This window comes from Neophocaena asiaeorientalis, unplaced genomic scaffold (assembly GCF_003031525.2).
Source record: "Neophocaena asiaeorientalis asiaeorientalis breed wild unplaced genomic scaffold, Neophocaena_asiaeorientalis_V1.1 scaffold158, whole genome shotgun sequence".
Lineage (NCBI taxonomy): Eukaryota > Metazoa > Chordata > Mammalia > Artiodactyla > Phocoenidae > Neophocaena > Neophocaena asiaeorientalis.
This window is the reverse complement of record NW_020174917.1, coordinates 1,334,674-1,359,044: the sequence shown is the minus strand read 5'-3', so window position 1 is coordinate 1,359,044 and position 24,371 is coordinate 1,334,674. Positions and strand designations below refer to the sequence as shown.

General features: G+C 34.8%; 1 protein-coding gene across 11 annotated transcripts in view; it reads left to right on the top strand.

The window, feature by feature from the left end:
• The window catches only part of RBM26 (RNA binding motif protein 26), an 83,725-nt gene that overhangs the window by 20,928 nt on the left and 38,426 nt on the right, over positions 1 to 24,371 (top strand). For 6 of the 11 annotated variants that reach the window (XM_024760435.1, XM_024760432.1, XM_024760434.1 and 3 more), the window contains exons 2-13: positions 5,608 to 5,726; positions 6,346 to 6,482; positions 10,166 to 10,254; positions 10,925 to 11,142; positions 12,996 to 13,256; positions 13,959 to 14,198; positions 14,615 to 14,785; positions 15,132 to 15,287; positions 19,057 to 19,168; positions 20,221 to 20,380; positions 22,840 to 23,004; positions 23,832 to 23,963. In XM_024760435.1, the coding sequence (XP_024616203.1) occupies positions 5,608 to 5,726; positions 6,346 to 6,482; positions 10,166 to 10,254; positions 10,925 to 11,142; positions 12,996 to 13,256; positions 13,959 to 14,198; positions 14,615 to 14,785; positions 15,132 to 15,287; positions 19,057 to 19,168; positions 20,221 to 20,380; positions 22,840 to 23,004; positions 23,832 to 23,963 (1,960 nt within the window). The remainder of the gene's footprint in view (positions 1 to 5,607; positions 5,727 to 6,345; positions 6,483 to 10,165; positions 10,255 to 10,924; positions 11,143 to 12,995; positions 13,257 to 13,958; positions 14,199 to 14,614; positions 14,786 to 15,131; positions 15,288 to 19,056; positions 19,169 to 20,220; positions 20,381 to 22,839; positions 23,005 to 23,831; positions 23,964 to 24,371) is intronic. The other 5 variants (XM_024760438.1, XM_024760441.1, XM_024760436.1 and 2 more) reach the window with 3 other exon arrangements.

Sequence of the window (24,371 nt, the reverse complement as noted above, 5' to 3'; positions counted from 1 at the left end):
GCTCCCACCCTCCTACCCCCAACACACACACAGAAGGGTAATTGAAGTTGGAGCACTCTGTGGTCAGAATTGTACTTTATTGGCAGATTATATTTTTGCTGGGCTTAGAAGTACTTATGGAACAGACTTAGTGGGAATTCAGCCTGTTTTCTAAGGTAAGAGTGAAGTTTGTCACTGTTTCAGTATTTTCTTTGTCCTTAACATTTTCAAAATCTGATTCTTTTTTTCTGTTTCCCTGATCTGAAAGAAGATTTCAGCCCCACTTTTCTTTCACATGTTTCTAGAATGCTGGCAGTGTAGCAGAGGGTAAAGACTAGCTTTGACAAGATAATGTGTCGTTCAAATCACAAACCTATCATCAGCAGTACCAACTGGTATAGTAAAGTACCTCGTGAACAATCTTGCTTACCATGGAGACAGTTTTTAAAAGTAACCCCTTACTATCAGAATATAGTTTTCTTTTGATTCAGTAATTTAAACTTTTTTACTTCATTAATTTTGCATAGCAGGTTATTATTGCTAGATGTTCAGATGAAGTAGCATTGGTACTTTTAATTAAGATAAATAGAAAAGAGAACACACAGTTTGCCTTTTGTCCCTGATCCATAACATTTTGGTATATTATTAAACTTCTGTGGTTCAAATTATTTTTTACTTAGCTATAATTTGTAACTACATACCTTTTTTGTTTTCAAAAGTTATTAAAATAAAAATGAAGTGGCTTCCTATAGGACTTAAGAAAAATTACCTCCCAAATGCATATTTACCTGTTTTGTTGTTAAATGTGAAATTGTAAACCTTGCTTCTACTATGTAATTTGCAGTCTAACAAATTTTAGAAAGTAATCTACCTTTCAGACTATTTTAAGTATTTAACATTTTTTTGTATGGTAGTTAATTCATTATGATTGTTGTGGCTTTTTTTTGGTTCTTGATTTGGTTTGAATTGCTTCTAATAGAAGATGTTGAGCAGAGATTGTTCAGGAGTTTATCTTGCTGTTTTATAAAACTGTATTCTAGGCCACAATAATTTTTTAAAAATCGCAAAAGTCTTTCTCCACAGTTTTAGCTGCTAACATTTTAATTCACTTTTAAAGTGTCCTGTTTAAAAAATAATGGAGGGAATGGAATAGATTTGGTGTTTAGCTAAGAGAAATGTAAAGTGACAGTTATTAGAAAGGCTGTTATTAAGTTGAAAATTCACTACAACAATCAAGCCAATACTCAATCAGACTATAGCATTTGGACTCAATGTAGAGATTCTGAATTTGTTCATTAACAGTTGCAATAAAACTGTATAACACAGTGATAGTATTATGTATCACAGTGATTTCCAGTAAACTGAAGTATGTTCAGCTTGGTGTCTAGTTAGGTTAATGTTTAGTTGATTGTGCTTATTCAGGTTACCTAACATGAGAAAGTACTGTTTCATGGTCTCTCATGCAGTGTTACCAGATTGCCAGATATAAGCGTATCTGTAGATACATCATGAGGTTATTGTCCCATTTTTTCATGCTTATTTCATCACAGAGGCTGACCCCAGCCTCTCCAGTTTCTTTGAATTCGTTGTCCAGCTCTTTCCTATATCCTTATCTGTGGACTTTTTGCTAAAGGAAATTCCTTGTTTAATTGGTGTTTCAGAAAAATGGGAAAATTCATGGCCCATTGTCTCTGGAGTCATATCATCATCTTCACTAGCAATTAAGTGAAAAGCAGGCTCTAAAATTTTTCTCACAAAATTACCAACATGAATATTATCTTTAATATTGTGCATTTAATATTAATGCACAATATTAACATTAGCATTATTAATATTAGCATTATTTAATAATGCTCATTGTGATAAACATGAAAAAATTAACTTACCACAAATCACTTTGTCTGCATTTAAAAAATTGTTGGTATAAATAAATATATTGAAATAAATTTCAAAGAGAAAGTGTTTAAAAATCTCATGTACCATTGAAATGATTTTTTTTTTCTGTTTAGGTTATAACCCACTTCAAGTCTTTGTAAATAAATGGAAATAGATCTATGAGAAAAGTTGATATATAATTACTAACAGATTACCCTGAAACTTAACTTAGTAGCACAGCAGACATTTATCATCTCATGACATATATCATTCCTGTGGGTCAGAAATTTGGAGCAGGTTAGCTAGGTATTTCTGGCTCTGAGTCTTTCATGAGGTTGTGGTCAAGCTTTTGGTCAGTGCTGCAGTTGTTTCAAGGTTCCACTGGGTCTGTAGAATCGGCTTCCATGTTCATTCATGTATGGTTCTTGGCAAGAGACCTTAGTCCTCCCTGGAACCCTCATTTCATAGCCACATGGTGCTCTCTGTAAGGCTGCTTGAGTGTCCTTGAAACATAGCAGCTGATTTCTCTAGAATATATATATAATTGCAAATGACCTAGATGGTGTCTGACCATAAACATCAGACACCATCACTTCTGCCGTATTCTGTTTGTTTAGAAGCAAGGCAAAGAATGGGGAATTGGGCTCTGCCTTTTGAAGGGAAGATTGAAGAGTTTGAAGTCACAGTCACCACAAAGATGTACACTAAGGAGTCTTAACATTATATGATAAATGCTGTACTAGTTCCTTAATAGAGTAATTCTCAACTCTGATACTGTATCATACTTATCTGTACAGCTCTTATAAAACAAACAAAGCAAAATGCAGATGGTTGTATTAGACCTGTTGATTCACTTGCAGTCAGATTTTCCATAGGTGTTTCTACTGTGCAGCCAAAGCTGTCCAGTGTCTTTAAGATGTACTTTTTGATTCAGTGACATGTTACTGCTATAATTCTGTAAAACGGTTACATTCCAGATATGTACAGGAATTAAGACTTTTTGGTATATGTATTAAAGTATTTTCTAGCTTTAATGTGTATAAGTTCCTTATTAATATTCTAGCATTTGAACTTTTGGTAGAACATGTGGAATTTCTATTTTGTGTTTAGTATTGTTAGAGTTAAAATTGCTAATAGTTGTTACAATAAAGAGCGATAAAAATGAATTGAAGGATGTCATGTATCATGTATGTATCTGTTTTTCCTCAAATGAACTATTAGGTTATCCTATCTCTCCCCCTCATTTGTAGTCATCTCTCCCTACTGTAATTCCCTAATGTATTTGTCTTTTTTTAAAAACTGTAATTGGTAAGTCTTTTTGTGTCATCAGTATCCTTTGAAAATTTAATTTACTGAGCATTATTTATGTTACTGGCATGAAACTAAGAAGCTAGGAAGTTAAATCTAAGCTGGGGGTGGATTCTAACTTGGGATTTTGCCAAGTTGGTGGCATAGAAGAAGAGTAGAAAGAAAGTGAGGCAAACGTGGCTGAGGAATTTAGAGGTTGTTTGAAATAGTGGACTCTGAGGGGAGAGTACAGGAGGAAGTAAATTAGAGGAACTGTGCCTTGGACAGCAACTAAGGGAGGTATTGTAGGGGGCTTTTACTAGGATGGATAGGGAGTTGGTGGCTGTAACTAGATGTTTGTAGCAGTAAGTAAATTGGAGGTCTGGTTTTTGGGTAGCTCGTTGTAAGAAGCAATTTGGTGTAGTGGTTAAGAAAGCAGACTTTAGAGTAAGAAATTTAGGTTTAAATCTTGGTTCTGTTACTAATTTACATGTAGTCTTGGGCAGTTTGCTTAACTTTTTCCTGAGCCTCAGTTTCATCAGTAAAATGAGAACTAAATATAGAATGTAAAGTGTGGAGCACTGTTCATGGCGCAAATGAGGGTTCAGTAAATGTTAGTGCTTAGCTATTGCTATTATTTTATTATTATTTACCATAACTTGTAAAATGATCTTTAATTAAATAGGTAGCAACTTTAGCTTAGTTGAAAAACAATTATCTGCTTTTTAGCAATTGGATGGGCATGGTTTGGGCATCAAAAACTTTCCCTCTTCCCTCCTGACCCTGTTTCTTTTTCACTTCCTACTCCCTACCCCCATCAACAAATAACCATAGTTACTTGTTTATACGTATAGCTATTCATTATTCAGACATAAGCCAACCCAAATATATAATCTCCTTTTCTTCCCACACAAATGGTAATACACTATACAAGTTTTTTCTCTATCTCGCTTTTTAAACTTAACAAATTGATAGGAAAATTTCTCCATGATATGAAAACTTCCTCATTCTTTTTTGTCCTTTTGCTGTATCCCATTCCCTTGTGTAGATTTAGTATACTTTCTTTTTCCAGTCCTCTGTAAATGGACAGTTGCAGATTTTTGATTTTACAATCAGTGTGACACTGAATGACTTGTACACATATCATTTTGAACATGTAAGTATATCTGTAAAGTTAATTCATTGAAGTAGAATTGCTGGGTCAGTTGTATTTGTGATCTTTTTACTGCCATACCCTAGGAGCTACCAGTTTACTTTCAGCAGCAATAATGTATGAAAACTGATTGTTTCTGTCTTGCCTCCAGAATATGTTTCCATATATTTAGATTTTATCAACTTTATAACAGAAAAATGATATTTCAGTATAGCTTAAGTTTGAATTTATCTTATGGATGATGTTATATTTTTACTCATATTTAAGAATCATTTTTATTTCTTTTTCTGTTTAGTATTTCATTTGACTTTTAAGTCTTTTTTACATTCTTAAGTTTTTGCTTTTGTATAATCAAATTACTCTTGTGCAATATATGGATTTTCTCTCATAATTCAAAAGGTCTTCATTACTCCAGAGTTGTAAAATAACTTTTTCTTGTTTTCTTCTAATACTTTAATGGTTTCATGTTTTTACTGTGGTATATGGAATAAGTTATGGGTCCAACTTAATTTTTTAGAAAGACAGCTGCCAAGTTTTCTCAGTACCATTTATTTTGTAGTTCATCCCTTCTTCCTTGACTTGGATGTCACCTTTATAAAATTTATGTTTCTATATATATTTGGGTCTATTTCTAAACTTGCTTTTCTTTCGTTAAAATTCTGTATTGTGTGGTATGTTTTCAAGTTTCCCTTTATTGTCCTCTTTTTCAGGGTTTTTCTGACCATTATTTACCTTGTTCTGGGGGAGAATAGCCTCTTGGTATGTTTTTTTTTTTTTGCGGTATGCGGGCCTCTCACTGTGTGGCCTCTCCCGTTGTGGAGCACAGGCTCCGGACGCACAGGCTCAGCGGCCATGGCTCATGGGCCCAGCTGCTCCGCGGCATGTGGGATCTTCCCGGATCGGGGCGCACATCCGTGTCCTCTGCATCAGCAGGCGGACTCTCAACCACTGTGCCACCAGGGAAGCCCGCCTCTTGGTATTTTTATTGGTACCACACTAATTATTAGTTTTTGATGCTTTGGTGTTGTTTATAATTTGTTATAACTTCTTTTTTTAATAATAGAGCCTACTGAATCTTTAATACATGTATTAGTGTGTATTTGGCAGAATACTGAATGATGACTACATATACCATGTAAAGCATATTAAGATAAGGGAGAGAAACTTATATTTCTTCATTGCTTTCTATGAACCAGATGCTTTTTTACATATATTAACTCATTTAACTATCATGCTATTAGTTTGTAACTGGAATTCGTAGAATGTTCAATTTTTTATGGTTAAATTTCCTTCAACATTGCTTTTTTCTTCAGCTGTGATGCAGATCCATCAGCCCTGGCAAAATATGTTCTCGCTTTGGTAAAGAAAGACAAAAGTGAAAAAGAATTAAAGGCGTTATGTATTGATCAACTGGATGTATTTCTTCAAAAAGGTAAGATCTTTGGTTTAAAAATACTAATTTAAAAAGTTATTTAAAATAAGATTCAGAGAGTGTTAAAGGAATTCACTAAGAGACAGACTCGCTAACTGTAACAAAGTTGAACAAATAGTATTATTATTGATTATATCCATAGCTTATTTATAATGGAAATCTTTTCTTTCATTAACATCCATATGCTTATCCTTAAAGAATGCTGTTATTTTTTTCTTAAGAGATTAAGAAAATGACTGAAAGATAGTACTGCTTAGGAACCTACTTTGGATGTTGTCTAGCACAGTGCTTCTCAAATTTTTTCACCTTGCCAGCATTTAGGTAATGATAATATTTCTGTTTGGCACACTAGGCAGGATACATGGAGACTAGTGATGGCTGGGAGCGACTGACCCAGAGGCTCTAGCCATTCTAGCCCTCAGCATCCTGAGAATTGAATGGATCAGTATTACCATGGGACTTGTGCCATAGCACACTGGTTGGGAAGCTGTTGGTCTTAGTATAATTTTTAGATTTATAAAAAATCAAGGCATATTTCATCATACTGATGTGGAGAAGTAGAGAATAAATATCTTAGCAAATGTTTTTTAATCTATGCTGGTTTTGGTTTTATTTTTAGAGACACAGATATTTGTGGAAAAACTTTTTGATGCTGTGAATACAAAGAGTTATCTACCTCCTCCAGAGCAGCCATCATCAGGAAGCTTAAAGGTAGAATTTTTTCAGCACCAAGAAAAAGATATAAAAAAAGAAGAGGTAAGAATTTGTGTTAAACTTTACATGTTCTTTAAAAACATATTTGGAGTGATTAAACTGAGTTTTTTTTTTAAATTTATTTTTAGTTTTATTTATTTTTATCTGTGTTGGGAGTCCTCAAGACCACCTCCAGGTTTGATTATTTCACTAGGAGTACTCACAGAACTCAGAGCATATAGTCATACTCATGGCTATGATTTCTTACAGTGAAAGGATACAAAGCAAAATCAGCAAAGGGAAAAAAGTATATGGTGCAAAATCTGGGGAAAAACAGGAACAGATTTCCAGAGGTTTCTTCCAGCGGAGTCAAAGAAGATGCACTTAACAAGTAGTGACAACATGTGTGAACCAGGGACGCTCATTAGAAACACAGTGCCCAGGGTTTTTATTTAGCGCTGGTTACGTAGGCATCTTCAGCCTCATATGTACCAAAATTCCAGACTCTGAGGAGGAAAGCAGATGTTCAGCATAGACCATATTGTTTATCCAGACAGTTTAGGCATAGTGAGCTATTGTTATCAGGGAATGATGTGAACCTTCCAGAAATTGTTGTTTGCAGATGCCAGCTAAGGGCTTACCTTATCAGCAGGTCTTTCTAAAGATAAGTCTCAGGAGTGCTTTTAACTCTTCTCTGCACAGTATTTATAGGTATGGACTCTTATTATCTGTGTTCTATGAAAATAGTTAGATTGTCAGTAGATCTGTTTGCTTCTGCCTACATGCATTTTGTAGGGGACTTTTTTTCTTTAATAGATTTATTTATTTATTATTTATTTTTGGCTGTGTTGGGTCTTCCTTGTTGCACACGGGCATTCTCTAGTTGTGGTGAGCGGGGGCTGCTCTTCGTTGCAGTGCACGGGCTTCTCATTGCAGTGGCTTCTCTTATTGCGGTGCCCATGCTTCAGTAGTTGTGGCACACGGGCTTAGTTGCTCCACGGCATGTGGGATCTTCCCAGACCAGGGCTCGAACCCGTGTCCCCTGCATTGGCAGGCAGATTCTTAACCACTGCGCCACCAGGGAAGCCCTGTAGGGGACTATTTTTAAGGTAGTCAAATAAAAGGACCTTCATAGGGCAATGTAAATGACTTCATACTTTAAGAGGTGTTTACCTTTCATACAAGATTACCCTCTTGTTTAATAATCATATAATAGTTCAAATTTCCTCAGTTTGATGTTTAAAGATTGTAATTTTAACAAAAATAATCGTTGACAATTAAGCTATTAATATAATATATCCATGGTTAGCCTAGTTTTAGGTCAAACAAATCTTGGTTAAATTTTTACCACCGTTTGGGGCTTCCCTGGTGGCGCAGTGGTTGAGAGTCCGCCTGCCAATGCAGGGGACATTGGTTCAAGCCCTGGTCCGGGAGGATCCCACATGCCGCGGAGCAATGAAGCCCGTGTGCCACAACTACTGAGCCTGCGCTCTAGAGCCCACGAGCCACAACTTGAGCCTGAGTGCCACACTGCTGAAGCCCGCACGCCTAAAGCCCGTGCTTTGCAACAAGAGAAGCCAGCCAATGAGAAGCCTGCGCACTGCAACGAAGAGTAGCCCCTGCTCACCGCAACTAGAGAAAAGCCTGTGCACAGCAACAAAGACCCAATGCAGCCAAAGATAAAAATAAATAAAATAAATTAATTAAAAAAAAATTTTACCACCGTTTTGTGACCTTGAAATTATTACTTTTCTAACCCTTAGTTTACTCAGCCGTGAAATGGAAATATTATAGGGCTGTTGTGAGGAATAGTAAAATAAGGTCTGTGAAGCACTTGGCAGAGTGTGTGGCGCAAAGTAGGTTCTCAGTAAATGATAGTTGCTATTATTGTTGAGACATTGTTGTGTGGTGGGTGTGGTTGTGGCCTTTGGTTTTTTTTCACCTGATACTCTGTTTTTTTCCAGATTATATAAGTAATATATGTTCATTATATTTACATATGTGTTATATAATAATATTTATGTATGTATGATATGTATTGTAATTTACATATGTATTTACATATGTATTATATAATTCTCAAATGTATTTTTGTCTCTGTATATCTGAACATATTTGCACACATGTATATATGTATATATGTGTGTATATATATATATATATATATATATATATATATATATATAGTTACATGCACATATACATAAGACACCCCCATCACTTCTGTCTTCAGAGGAAGACCAGAAATAATTTTATAACTGCATGTTTTGTACCTAACGGTATAGGGGGTCTGTTAGTAAGGAAGAATGGGATAGTGGATATTGTCTTGGCAACTGCTTATGCAACATAGAGATATACAATAATTTATTTAAATTTTACCCATTGATGGAAGTCTGGATTGGTTCCAGAATTTTTTCCAGATAATTGCAAATTATATTTTAATTCATGGAAATCTTGAGTAAATCATGGGCTCTTTGTTTGAGAAGCAGTAAGCCTTAGTCTTACATCTGTTGATATAATAATATTTCACCACAGTTGTCTTGAGCAGTTGTGAAGGATATTTATCCCTCATCTTTCAGAACCGAAATGTTAGATGGCAGTCTGGACTTTAAATGCTGTGGGTGTTGTGAAAGTTCGCAGTTGGGCAGGTACCATGGAATGTGACAGTCTGTCAACCTAACTTATTTACAAGAGTGCATGGAAGCAAACTGAAGGGAAAAAATGCATCAGGAGGGTTTTTTGTTTTGTTTTGTTTTTGCAGGGGGAAGGTTGAAATGGATAGGAAGAGTAGAACAAAAAAAGTACTTACAAGAAAGAAAAAGGCAAACTGTTAAAAGAAGGCTTTTAAGTATTATTTCTCAGAGTTTGGTCTGTTGATAGGATTTCCATTTAATTTATCATCCAGTGTGAGACACTTGACAGTGAGAGGCTTTTACCCAAAGGAATGCTGAAACAGCTGGCATAAACTGGGACATATTTATGCTATCTGTAGACTATGTGCATAAGAATATCTTAGGGTTTTTATTAAACATGCAAAATCTTGAGCCGTATCATATTTACAGAAGCTCATGTTCAATATTTTCTGAATTTGTTTATCCTCTGAATCCTTTTTTCTCTAATAACACCTCTTAATGTCCTGTGGAACCAGTTTTTTGGGCAGCATGGAAAGCTGGTCTAGAGAAAGTAGCACTGATCAAGGGAATGTTTTTCAGGGCTGCATTATATTAATTATATAATATGAATTGTAGGAAAGAGGAATGTATAGCTGTCATACTGCTGTGAGAAACTAGAGAACTGTTTGTTTATTTTCACAGGTATTTTTTTCTCAAATGTTTTCTTTTTCTATGACTTGGTTAATTCTAATGCATTCTCCTTTAGTCCCTAATGTGTTTGGTGCCAGATCCAATCCATGAAACCAAAACTTGAATGGACTTTTGAAAGAAGGAATAAAATTGGCTTTCCATTAATGATGTGTAAAATAAGGACACTTGCTTAAAATGTTTTTCTTGCTACTGTTATCTAAGATAAGCATTTATGAATTTCTTTACCATTCACTTTAACTTTCAGCAAGCCTGTCTTTTATTGTTAAATTAAATGATTGTACTTAGAAGACAAATTTATTTTGTTTAATGCTTTCACAAGAAGACTCTATTGCTCATATTTTAATATCAGTTAAGTCATTGAAACAGTAACATGGCAAGGAATAACTGTTGTTAAACTTGCACACATTTTTCTTTGTGTATCAGATCACAAAAGAGGAAGAACGAGAGAAGAAGTTTTCTAGAAGGCTAAATCACAGTCCTCCTCAGTCAAGCTCCCGATACAGAGAAAATAGGTGATTGATTCTTTGAACCATGTTCAATGTTTAGACATTGCTTTTATTTTATATGAATATTTAGACTTGATTTTCTTTTACATAGGGGTAAGTAATATCTACTCTTTTATTGGTCTAGGAAAGTGATAACTCACTCCTTTTCTACCAAGAATATCTAGGTGAGATTTGTTGGTCCTGGAAGTGAGATTTAGAACAGTGCTCAGCATATGTTTGTTATTGTTATTATTTTTATTCCTAACTGCAAATTCCAGTGAAGTCTTAATGTGAGACCTTTTTTGCCCAAAGTTTCCCTTTAGAGTAAATACATTATTTTTCCCATTAAGGCTTCAAAAGCATTTAGAGTGCAGTGCATGTAATATATGCCTATAAGTATGAGACTGTGTACAAGACAATATATACTACAGGACATATGTACAGATCCCTTAATGTATAGATGCATTTGTGTATAAAATGAAGACGTCAAAAGAGTTCTTTTTTTCCTTAGGGGTTTTAGAGTACTTTAGCAGGTCATGTTCAGGTTTTCAGTTTTTTGAGTTTCCTATGTTTGTATTCTGATGGTGGGATAAAGAATCATGGTGGTACAAGAATAAAATAGAACTTTTGCCTTTAATTGGAGTTTTTCCTGTATCCACTTAAATATTTTCATAAAAGTGATCATATATTTCTTTAGAAGTCGTGATGAGAGGAAAAAAGATGATCGTTCTCGCAAAAGAGATTATGATCGAAACCCTCCTCGAAGAGATTCATACAGAGACCGGTACAATAGAAGACGAGGGCGAAGTCGCAGTTACAGCAGGAGTCGGAGTCGAAGTTGGAGTAAAGAGAGGCTTCGTGACAGGGATAGAGATAGAAGCAGGACTAGAAGCAGAAGCAGGACCCGAAGCAGGGGTAAATAATCCACATATCTGTATATTTTAGTTGGCACTTTCATTGTGAAAAAAATTCTGTATTTGAGGGTTTTAAAATTTGTTTTAATTTTGTCAATGTTATCTTTATTTTTTTCTATTTTGATGTATTTTGTGGGTCCAAGTGAATGCTTTTTAAAAATTTCTTAAAAAATTTTTATTTTATACAAATTAAAGCCACAATGAATTACCACTGTACACCCATCAGAATGATTGAAATTAAAAAGACTTGCTTTACCCAGTGTTGGTGAGGATGGAGATAAATTGGAACTCTTTGGAAAACACTTGAACAGTATCTTAAAAATGTTAAGCCTATACCTACCAAATGATCCAGTCAGTCATTCCACTCCTAGGTGTTTACTTAAAAGAAATGAAAGTGTATTTCCACACAAAGACATACACAGATCATGGCAGCTTCATTTGTTATAGCCAAAAGCTAGAAACAATCCAAACGTCCATCAGCAGGTGAATGGATGAACAAATTATGGTATATCCATAGAATGGATAAAAAGGAAAGAACTATTGATACATGTAGGAAAATGCATGAATCTCAGAATAATTATGCTGATTGAAAGAAGCCACACAAAAAAGTGTGTGTGTGTGTGTGTGAGAGAGAGAGAGAGAGACACACACACACAGACATAGAATTTTAGAAAATGCAGACTGATCTATGATGACAGAAAACAACTCAGTGGTTGCCTGGGATAAAGTAAAGGAGGGATGGATCATAAAAGGGAACAAGGATACTTTTGGGGGGTGATGAGTATGTACAGTATATACCTTATTTTGATTGTGATGTTTGGTTTCACAGGTGTATACATAGATCAAAATTCATTAAATTGTACATTTTAAGTATGTTCAGTTTATCATATATCAGACCTCAAAACTATGAAAACAGTTAAAAATTTTCATTTCAGATGTGTGAGTTTACAGGAGTGTCTCATTTCCAACATGCATATTTTTCTTTCAATGTGTATTATTGAAAGGGATATATTGCAGGCAGTAGAACAACTAAACACCTTAAGAGTAAAACACCTTTACTCAACTTAGATTTTTACTACCCTTGCGAACTTTATTGTATAGTTACTTGTAGTCTTTAGGAAATAATATTTATGGCTTTTGTGTAAGCCCTGTATTTCTCTGTTACTCTTAGAGTTTTTCCCCGCCCTGTGATCTAGGTGTATTAGGCCTTTCTGCACATTGCTTCACTTAACTGATCTCCTTAATGTCTTTTCTCTTTCCTTGGTAAATTTTCTTTTCTTGGCCCAGTTAATTTCTTTGTGTTTATTATGTACTCCTTTTTCTTCCTCTTTACACATCCATTCTCATCTTCAACAAATAGTGTTCAGTGTATAAAGCCATGCTAGGATCTTTGAATGGATGACAACTAAATATTCACCACAGAAAAAATAACCATACTTGTATATTTTATTTTGTTGGCTAAAGTTATGCATACTAAGATTGCAATGAAGAAAATTTTAAAATTCTCTGCTAAGTAAAGCTCAAAGAAAAATCTCATTACGTACAGCAAGTTTATGTGTGATTTTTTAGTTTAGGTCATATTGAAAAGAAATTGCTTATCTTGGAACATTGTATATACATTGAATAGTTTTTAAAAGGAGGATTGTGTAAAATTTGAACTTTTTCTCTATGTTTAGCAAAAATATTGGGTTGGCCAAAAAGTTCATTTGGGTTTTTCCATAACGTCTTATGGAAAAACCCAAACGAACCTTTTGGCGAACCTAATATCTATTTCTTAGCTTTGGGGACATGTGTGTTTTTTGTTTTTTTGTTTAATAGAGTGTAGTTTTATAAGTCATTTATATTTTGTTGCAGAAAGGGATCTGGTAAAACCTAAATATGACCTGGATAGAGCAGATGCATTAGAAAACAATTATACTCCAGTCTCTTCGGTACCTAATATTTCATCTGGCCACTACCCTGTACCTACTTTGAGCAGCACTATTACAGTAATTGCTCCTACTCATCATGGTAATAATACTACCGAAAGTTGGTCTGAATTTCATGAAGACCAAGTGGACCATAACTCGTATGTAAGACCACCAATGCCAAAGAAACGGTGTAGAGACTATGATGGTAAGCCTGTCAACTATTTCATGAGGTATCGAATTAATATTTCCAGCTGAGTAACTTCTGTAAATTTAGGTTATACACACTCAAAGACTTATTAACCTATTGGAAATAGTGGGAAATTAGTTTTAATTACTTCATGAATTCCTCAGTATATTACTGAAGTCTTCATTAGTCACCACTGACTATTGAATATTAATTTAAAGATAGTGTTTATTTGCACCAAGTCTTAACATATTTTTGGAATTTGCCAAACAAGAGTAATATCTACTGAGTTACCTACCAGGGAATTGGCTACTGAAACATTCTTGACAAAACTGACTTCTTTAGAAATCAGTGGTTATTAGCATGTAAGTAAAACCTAGAAATGTGAATATCACCTATATAAGCATTTTATAAATGAATTGAAGACTCTAAGATTTTACTGTAAAAGTTTTGTAAACTGTATTAAAGCTGTATCATGTTGCTAGCTGGGTTTACTCATTTTAATTTGGTAATATATTTTTTAGTGGGTATGTTAGCTATATTTTCACTTAATATATATTTTATATTACTGGAAATGAGTAGGTAGCTCTTGTGATATGGTTACTTATATTTGCCCAATATTAAAAATATTCCTATTTTTAAATATCTCCACTTTTTTTAACTTAGAGAAAATGTATATGTCCAGCAGTTTTCATATTTCTTTCTAATTGTTCTTCCTCACAGAAAAGGGTTTCTGTATGAGAGGAGACATGTGCCCTTTTGATCATGGAAGTGACCCGGTAGTTGTAGAAGATGTCAATCTTCCTGGTATGCTGCCTTTCCCAGCACAGCCTCCTGTTGTTGAAGGACCACCTCCTCCTGGACTCCCTCCACCACCACCAATTCTTACACCCCCACCTGTGAATCTGAGACCCCCAGTGCCACCGCCAGGCCCATTACCACCCAGTCTACCACCTGTCACAGGTAAGTAAATATGTTTGCCTATACTTATTATCTATCCATTCATAGTCTTTTATAAAAGTTGATAGTTTAATGCTTGATTTTGTTAAAAGTATCTAAAGTAATCCTATAGATGCCTGTTAGGAACTAAGAGTAAGATGCTTCCATCTGGAATATACTCCTTATTTTTCAGGCTGTGCCAAACCTATGGTTTACTGTGGTTTAGGGTGGCCCTGAATTATGCATGTTAGTGATGAATCCCAGCTATCTGTAGTCCTTTATAGCTTAAGACAAACCTGTTTTGGAATACATTAAATGAATATTTTACCCTGAAAAACTCACATAGTTGTAAGAGCTTGGTGTTTGTAGATATTATAATTTGCTAAAGGAGAATATCACGTTTGGATATACAATAACTTATTTTATTTGTTTGCTTTCAGATGATATTTCTTATTCTTTGGTTTTGACAGGACCACCACCTCCACTTCCTCCTTTGCAACCATCTGGCATGGATGCTCCCCCAAACTCTGCGACCAGCTCTGTTCCTACTGTGGTAACAACTGGCATCCATCACCAGCCTCCTCCTGCTCCACCCTCTCTTTTTACTGCAGGTGCGGTTTTGGCCCTCTCTGTATTGATAATGTAGTATAGTTTAGAGAAGAGTTTTAGGTGAGGAATTAAAAAATGTCTAGAGAGTGAATTGCTCTATCAAGTCTGTTTTTCTTACTAAAATTATATGGAATAAAATGTAGACATGGTGAATGCACATTAAATATAAGTTCTCAGTTACACTTTTTAAAAAACTAAGTTTTTAATAACATTTAATTTTTATAAGACTTTTTAAAAATACATATGCATGTTAGTTATGAATTAGTAATATGTTACGTAGTTGACTTTTTCTATTATCAGTATAAAAAAATTACCAAGAGGAGTTTTATAATTGTTTTTTAATTGCAGTTTTTGTATTACCAGATACATATGACACAGATGGTTACAATCCTGAAGCCCCAAGCATAACAAACACTTCCAGACCAATGTATCGACACAGAGTGCATGCTCAAAGGCCTAACTTGATAGGACTAACATCAGGGGATATGGATTTGCCACCCAGAGGTACTATGATGAATCTTTTCTTCTTATCATTTTCATAATATCAAGAGTGGCAAAGCATTTGAAAAGAACAGTCAGTCCTGTGTTTATTGGAGTTGAGTAAGGGATGATGCTTATGTTTGTTCCTTGGATCCTTTGGTCTCACATGAGAGAAAAGGTAATGTGTGGTACCCTATTTGTGGTGTTGGTGACATTTTATTCTGTCATCCAAGGGGAAAGGAATTTCCCCAAAGTCCTTATTTTCTAGCTTTTTGGGGGTATATGCTATCATTTGCAGTCTTAATTGGTTCATTTAAACTCTTTAAGAATAATGCTTTAATTCCTAAAGATAAATTCTTTTGTAGTTTAGATCATGAAATTAGCTGTACAAATTTAATGCTTGATACATATTTTAGTTTTGTTTGCTTTTGACATGTTAGAATTTGATACTGGTTTGCTTATAATACTTTAAGCATAAAGAATTATATTTTAGAAAGTGACTTGTTAGCTTTTAAATTTTTCTTAGAGGAGACAGACTTTTTGGTATAATTTCTAAATGGGAGAAGAAGATAGAATTTAGACTGGTCCACAAGCCAGGACAGGAAAAGTGCTATACAGAGGTGCAAACTGATACAAAGGTTCAAAGGAGGGAGAGTTCACATTAATTTGAAAGATGGAGCAATGTTGTGAGACATTATAGAAAATATTATACAGGCCAATAAAAAGATATCTTTTTTCCTAACTACTTCAACTAACTTTTAAATCTCATTTTCTTTCCAATCTTTCCTTGCCATCTTTTATTTCTAGTAAAAAAAAAAAAAAAAAAAAAAAGTCATGCATTGTCAGTTGTGAATAAAAGTCCAACTTGTTTAAATAAGTAACAGTCTGTACCTAATGTGGTTTAGTAAACTTGTGTTTACTTAACACTTTGCACTTTTTTTGTTTGTTCATTAGAAACTGTCAGATTCTGAGCATCTACTTTGAGTGTTCAGAGAACTTTCTGTGGTGGAGGACTGAGGAACGTTTTATCCTGTGAGATCACAGGACATTTCATGTGGATGTCCCTTTCCTCCCACACCTTTTAAAGTCTCCTTGAGGCATTCTAATGACTTTCATTAATAACAGCAATAGAAAAAAGGTTTCTTAACAATTTTTATGTAAGGGAAATAAGATTGTTTGTAATTGAAAAGTAGCCACTTAAGATTATGGCTGTTCATGGTATTTACTCATTCCTTGAGTGTCTCCTACCTGACTAGTTCAGAGAAAACCCCTTCCTTCTTTGGGTCACTACTTAGCACTCATTTTCTTTTCATTATACCAGTATTCCTTGCTCTTGCTGGAACCTCTGACATCAAATCATCTCTTTCTTACCTTGCTGCTTTGGAGTGGCATAAATGTATGCCACTATAGATCAACATTTATTAGACCCATCCCAAATCTAGGACAGTTTTTTGCTGGTGATTGAGAGAAGACAGAAGGATCAAACCCCTTGCACATAAATCTTACCATATAGAAGTTGGAATTATGGTAATTTCAGCTCCACATGCATGTAGTTACAAGTTATAGGAAATGGCTCTATTGAGATATAAATGTCTGGTATGCCTACTTAGAAATTTGAATGCCTTTTCTTAGAGAATCATGATACATAATGATTATTTTATTACTTTTTAAATTTCTTTAGGTACATCATGTACTATTTCTGTAAGCTGGTTTAGGAATATATTTTCCATTAATAACATTGTTTTTATGTACCAGACAACTGATTTAGCAAACCATTTAAATTGAGGATGACCTATACTTTTGTTGCCTTATCTTTTTTCATCCCTCCTCCCCTCAAAATGTTCTCATCTATTGCCCATTTGGTTTGAAATTTACTGGCCTGGATTGGGACATATACATAATTAAAAGTTTATAATATTGTTCATTATATAATTATTATATATTTCTAATAGCCTATAGATGGCCTCATTTACATTTGTCACAGACTGTTATGTGATAACTATATTTTTATGCTTCATACTTTCAACTTTATAGGAAATTATTGTTATTAAACAAATGAAAAAACTTTAGGCCTTTTAATGCCTTGGAATCAAAAAAGTGATAATTGTACTTTCTAGATTTCTAAGGCAGTGGAGAACTTGATAGACACTCCTTTGACTGGATATAGATAGGTAGGAAGAAGGGCTAAGTGGTTTTTCATTTGCCATCAACAAAACCAGTGCTGAAAACGCTAAGCAGAAAAACAATTTATTAAAAAGATATCAGGGGAAAACACAGTAAATACAACTAATAGACACATTTACTAATTGTATATCAAGAGGAACTTGCTTCTGTGTGTTTAGCACTCCTTTTAAATAAATAACAGTGAAAAAAAAAAAAATAACAGTGAAAGAGAATATGAGTGAGGGAATACAGATGAGTTGGAGCAAACACATCACTGCCTTTCTTGGTGAACCTTCAGATAAAGAACATATTAAAGTACAAAAGGATATTGGATAGCTCAAAGACTCTTTAAAACGGCTAGTGAACATGTTTGGGAGGCAGGGATAAGGCCAGAAATTCTGTTGCAGAACTGCTTCTGTGAAGATACCACTTGGCAAAGAAACTACAACTTGCACTGTGAATGCCAGCAGTGCCAGATACTGGATGTTTCCACCTGATCTGCTGTAGAGATGTGGGATAAGTCAGAGTTAGCCAGAAAAAGGGGGTCAATAAAGCACATATATCCTGTGCTACTTTTGTGAAACTGGAAAATCTTTTTGATTAGGAACAGAGGGAGTAAGGGATATGGGGGTGGGGAGATAGGAGGCCAATTAAAGGCGTTTGAAAAATTCTAGAAAAGAGATGATAAGTAGCTAGACTAGGGTAGTAACAGTGGGAAGTAAGAGATTTAAGTTTAGTGGAAAGAGTTGACAACACCTTTAATTTATTGAATTTGGGGACTTAGAATGGGGGTAATGGAGAAGGTGAAATGAAAGACACCAGGTTTCTGTTTTGGATAATTGGGCAGATGATAATATCATTCATTGAGAGGAAGAACAGATTTGGTAGGAGGATCTCCTGCGTGGAGATTATAGTGGTAGCCATAAGAGAGACTGTGCTGAAACAGATCCTAAGTTCTTTTGGTTAGTTATATGTTTAGAAATACTCAGAATAGGAGTTATATAACCAATTTATCCATCTTTTAAGAAAGGAGTTTTAAAATATATTTTTTCCGTGTGGACCAATGTTAGCATGTTTTAAACTTTGGCGTCATTTGGGAATAACAGGTTAAATGTAGTTTTGTGTTTGTCAAACTCCATCTAAGTGTATGTAAAATGTTGAAAGTAGCACATATTTACAGCTCTTTTGCACTGCATTTCAATGTTGAATATTTACCTTTTTTAATTTAACATGATTTTATTTTGTTAATATGCTGATGTTTAAATAAGCAACTCATTTCAGTCACAACTCCAAGTTATTGAGTCTTAGGGTTACTAGACTAGTGTTAAATTTTAAATCTTGTAGATTGTGCATTTAATTTCAAAACTATAAACTCAGCCCCAAGATGATTTATTTATTATTAATTTGACATATGAGAATTACTGATTATTGTTCAGTTAAGTGTGAAAGGAATTCAAAATAAGTTAAAATCCTTTAGATGACTGTATTTAGATGTACATATATTTCTATTTCTTCTAAAATGTATATTTGGACAAAAATCCAGAACTTTGTTTTTAATGCAGATTTAAGGAGGTGGCTACGATTAACAGAAAATATTAATCTATGCTTTCTTTTCTTTTGTTTCAAACAGAAAAGCCTCCTAATAAAAGCAGTATGAGGATAGTAGTGGATTCAGAGTCAAGAAAAAGAACCATTGGTTCTGGGGAGCCTGGAGTTCCTACAAAGAAGACTTGGTTTGATAAGTAAGCTGGCGGGGGAAATTGAGGAATTTTATTATGCAGTGATCTTTAGGATCGTTGCAGTATTATTGTGACAGTATAGTGGTCTCTTTCAAAATAAAATTTATTCTGTAGGCAGTCCCCAACTAAAGTGTATAGTATTTGTTTTCTAAAAATATGTAAGTTAGTTGTCTGGTACTTGGAAGGTACTTTCTTATAGAAATGGTGTGGTGGTTGAGCACATGATTTGTACCTCCCCCTACCTTCACAAAAACAACAACAACCCACCCCTTAACTTAGCAATGTTGTTGAATACTAGCTGTTTAAAGGATAGTCATGACCCTACTCTTAGGGAAGGAAGGAAGGGTTAGGTATGAGAGGAGGCTTTACATGTGGGCAGTTCCTGTTAGGAGTTAGAAAGCAGCCTTTGTGGGGGTAGGGGGAGGCTGTGTGTTTGATGATTCATTTACAAATTTGCATGTTTGAGGAAAGACTGGGATCACACTTTTAGAGCTTTAACATATGTTTAATAATGGATAATTTCTAGTTCTGTTTCTGCCTCTAATTCTGTGATTTAGGGCAAGCAATGTAACCTCCCTGGGCCACAGTTTTGACCCCCTTTCTTCAAGTGTCAAACGTATGGTCTACAATTCTGACTTTTTTTTTTAATTGGAAGGAGGTCGAGACAGTCATTTCTTGCTTTTAATCAATGTTTTGAAGTAGGAAATATCTCAATAAGTTAGCCTTTGCAGACATGGCAAAGGTTATATAGGCAAATGGACTGAAAGAGGGTGCTAAGAACTTTTCTGCTAAGAATTTTAAGTAGGAGTGGAATAGAAGTGGAAAGGAACAAATGATGAGGAAGAAACCTTCTCATTTGGCTTCCATAAAAGATAATGAACACTACTCATTTGGAAACTTCATTTTTTGAGGAAAAAAAAAATTCCCTTTATCAACTAGCAATTTCAATTTTGAAAAAAAAAATTGAACTTAAGTTACAAAACTTTATTCCTTTGTACTTGATAGGGATCAGGATTTATAAATGAATGTATCAATTAACTTGATTTTTGTTACAGGCCAAATTTTAATAGAACAAACAGCCCAGGCTTCCAGAAAAAGGTTCAGTTTGGAAATGAAAATACCAAACTTGAACTTAGAAAAGTTCCTCCAGAATTAAATAATATCAGCAAACTTAATGAGCATTTTAGTCGATTTGGAACCTTGGTTAACTTACAGGTAAGAGCCTTGAAGTAATTCTATTGTCTCTGCTTAATTATCTAGAGAGGGAATCTTAATATAGTAAGAAAAATAGTTTTATAAGAAAATATTATGGAAACTTTGGTATTATTCTAAGTTTAGAAAATTGGATATGAAGTGAAACTTTTTATTTTAGGAAAGTGTGTGATTTTGAATAACCTATTTACTTTCGAAAGGCAGGAGACTTGATTGATCTTATTATACACTTTTTACCTAATAGAGATTATCATAAAATTACAGCAAAGTTAAATAACCACAGTGGTAAAATCTAATCTTAAAGTAGTTTTCATTTCCTTAGTTTCACATTAGCAGAATGCTTCAGTCAGATTTATTTTTGCTGCCCCTATGGTGGGACACATTTAATAGATACTTTGGGGGCCCATATACCAGGTAATCCATAATCAGTTTAAACATTTATTTTTTTCTCTTCCACTTTTGAACATCTTTTAAGATAAATATCAGTGTAATTTGTATTTGATTTCCCCTAAAATTAGACCTTGGCTTAGGTATATGTTACTTGTGAGGTTATTTAGTATTGAGTTTACATTATGTAATGTGTTGAAAGTTCAAATAATGTTGGGCTTCTTCTCCAGTTTGTGCAGCATTCTTTTGAACTAAATTATTTCCCATAATTGGATAAGAATAAATGTTAGAGAGTACAGCTTAAGTTGATATTTGGAAAAATTTGTTTTCTTTCCATTTAAAAAATAATATTATAAAAGTAATAGATGAGGGACTTCCCTGGTGGTGCAGTGGTTAAGAATCCACCTGCCAATGCAGGGGACACGGGTTTGATCCCTGGTCCAGGAAGATCCCACATGCTGCGGAGCAACTAAGCCCCTGCGCCACAACTACTGAGCCTGCACTCTAGAGCCCACGAGCCACAACTATTGAGCCCGCGTGCCTAGAGCCCGTGCTCCGCAACAAGAGAAGCCACCGCAATGAGAAGCCTGCGCACTGCAACGAAGAGTAGCCCCCCGCTCACTGCAGCTAGAGAAAGCCCTCAGGCAGCAACGAAAACCCAACGCAGCCAAATCAGTCAGTCAGTCAATCCCTAAAATGAAAAGAAAGTTCAACAAAAAAGGGTGGGGCAGTAGAGATTTACATAGAATTTAAAGAAAATGTGTTCAGCTCTCTGTCTCTTCCATTCTTCTCATATATACCCATAATATTATTACTTTATTGGTAACAATTTACCATGTGTTATTTTGGATTTTTTGTTTTGTATTTCTGTATGTATCTACCTATAAATCAGTATGCAAACTTAAAAATATGTACATATTTAAAAGTATGTGGGTCTCTAGTATACATATTACCCTGTAGTTATTTACTGCATCTTGAATATCTCTAAATATCTTTTTATGGCAATTCGATTTATCTACCACGTTTAGATCTAGACTTTAAAAAGTTCTTTTCCTTACACAGTTAACTACATTAAATTTAAAGAAGTTTAAAGCTGAGGGTTAAAACATGGTATCTCACTATTGTTTCAACTTGTATTTCCTCAGTTACTGGTGAGATTGGTATCTTATCTCTGTACAGGTCCTACTGCTGTATCTGTATACTACCTGCATTATTTATAAAATACATATATTTGAAAGTTAGTTTAAAGAAACCCTTTAGCTTTATCCTAATATAACTGCCCCCCCCCTCTGTTTTACATGAATTACTATTTAATTCTTAACTACTGAGTGGGTATTGTTATCTGGAGCGAGGTTGCTTGATTCAGGGTCTGTGTGCTTAATCCCTATTTTGTATTGCTTTGCATCACCAGTAGTTTATATAACATACTTTGGAAAGTACTGGTATTATTGAAAGAACAGGAAATTGAACACTAAAAAGCCCTGGATCTACTACTTACTCGTTGTATGGATCTACAGAATCACGTACTCTTTGAATCTTAGTTTCCTTATGTGTAAAATGTGATTGTTGCTATTGTTTTGTAGATCTTACTCCCCCTGCCCACCTTAAATTTTCTTACACTCTTGGAAATATTTTTGTGAGGGTTACCAATTTGGAAAATTTTACAGATGGATTTTTCTGTGATTTTCAATTAGAGATCACTCCTTTCAAAGTAGTTTGCTGACTTTTTCTGACTCTGGGGATCTAAGTCATGTCACTCAGTGACATAAGGATTATTTCTCATAGCCTTAATATTGGGGGTAAAAAGTGAAACATTCTAATGCTTGTATTTAACATTTGTGCAGTGAGCATTCTCTACTAAGTGTTATATAGAGGAGGCTCTGATTCCACTCTGAACGGTCCTCAGTTACCACTTCTTCTGGAGTGAAAGTAGGCTTTGGTAATAATCTAGATATAAGGCAGTGTAAAGATAGACTCTTACTTGGAGGACCAATATTTCATTTCTTGGGGAATTTTACTGTATAAAGCAATAGATTCATTTGCAAATTCACTGTGCTTAATATTTTAAATCCTAGGTTGCCTATAATGGTGATCCTGAAGGTGCCCTTATCCAATTTGCAACATATGAAGAAGCAAAGAAAGCAATATCAAGTACAGAAGCAGTGCTAAATAATCGCTTTATTAAGGTTTATTGGCACAGAGAAGGAAGCACCCAGCAGTTACAAACTACTTCTCCAAAAGTAAGAGAGAAATTTGTGTGAAATTAAATGCTTTTCTTGGAGCGCTCTTGGCACAGTGGGTTTTTTTTGTTTTTTTGTTTTTGTTTTTTTGTGGTACGCAGCCCTCTCACTGTTGTGGCCTCTCCCGCTGCGGAGCACAGGCTCCAGACGCGCAGGCTCAGCGGCCATGGCTCACGGGCCCAGCCGCTCTGCGGCATGTGGGATCTTCCCGGACCAGGGCATGAACCCGTGTCCCCTGCATCGGCAGGCGGACTCTCAACCACCGCGCCACCAGGGAAGCCCTTGGCACAGTGTTTTTTAAAAGCAACTTCTCTAACCTGTTCTCTCATTTTATTATGACATTAATCCCTAGTTTAGATAATTATAAGATGATATGTGTAAAGCCTATAGAACAGTCCCTGTTACATGGGAGATACTCCAGTACATGGTAGCTGTGTGTATTCTAGAAACTCAGACTGTGGGTTCATATTGGAAATCCTTCCTTCCCTCTCTTTTTCTCTCTTTCAATCAGTGAGCCAATGAATATGTAAAGTTTAATTGTTTGCAGAGGTGTACTACAGCAGTTTGTTTTTCTGTTTATCTTTCTTCTGTTAACTAAAAAAAGACAGAAGATAGTGAAGGTCAGATTTTGATTTTTTCCTCTACTTTATAAATATTTTATGCATCTGTATACATGCATGAAGGAATTTGGGAGGTGGTTAGGTTTTGATTATAAGCTGCACTTTTAAAACTTTCTCTGCAGGGGCAACTTAGTAACAAAATAACAAAGGTTACCTTCCATGCTCATGAACTAATCAACTTGTTTAACATGTTTTTCTTGTTCTGAGGTAATGCAGCCTTTAGTCCAGCAGCCCATTTTGCCTGTTGTGAAGCAGTCAGTCAAAGAGCGGTTGGGTCCGGTACCTTCAAGTACTGTTGAACCAGCAGAAGCCCAGAGTGCCAGTTCAGAACTTCCTCAGGTAAATGAAAAGTCTTACTGTGCCTGTCATGTAATAGGTTCTCAGTCAATTAGTTTCCCTTGGTGATTTGAATTATAATTAATTGAGTGTGTGTCTATATATATATGTATTATATATACGTTTTATGCAGAAATATGATGGTCTATTCGTATTTGAACACCACTTGTAAAATTTTTTTTTTACCATTACCATAATGTTTTCATAGTCTACTTTTCCTATAGTATTTGAATCTTAAATTCTTTCCTGTAGCTAATACTTATTTATGAGAATAAATACTTTTTCACTTTGTAGAGGAGACATTTTCCAGCAAAACTGTCTAAAATGTAAAGTTTTAGTACATTAAATCTTATTTTTCCCATCATCTTTTACTTAACTAGAATGTTGTTCCAGAGATAATTATGCAGTAGA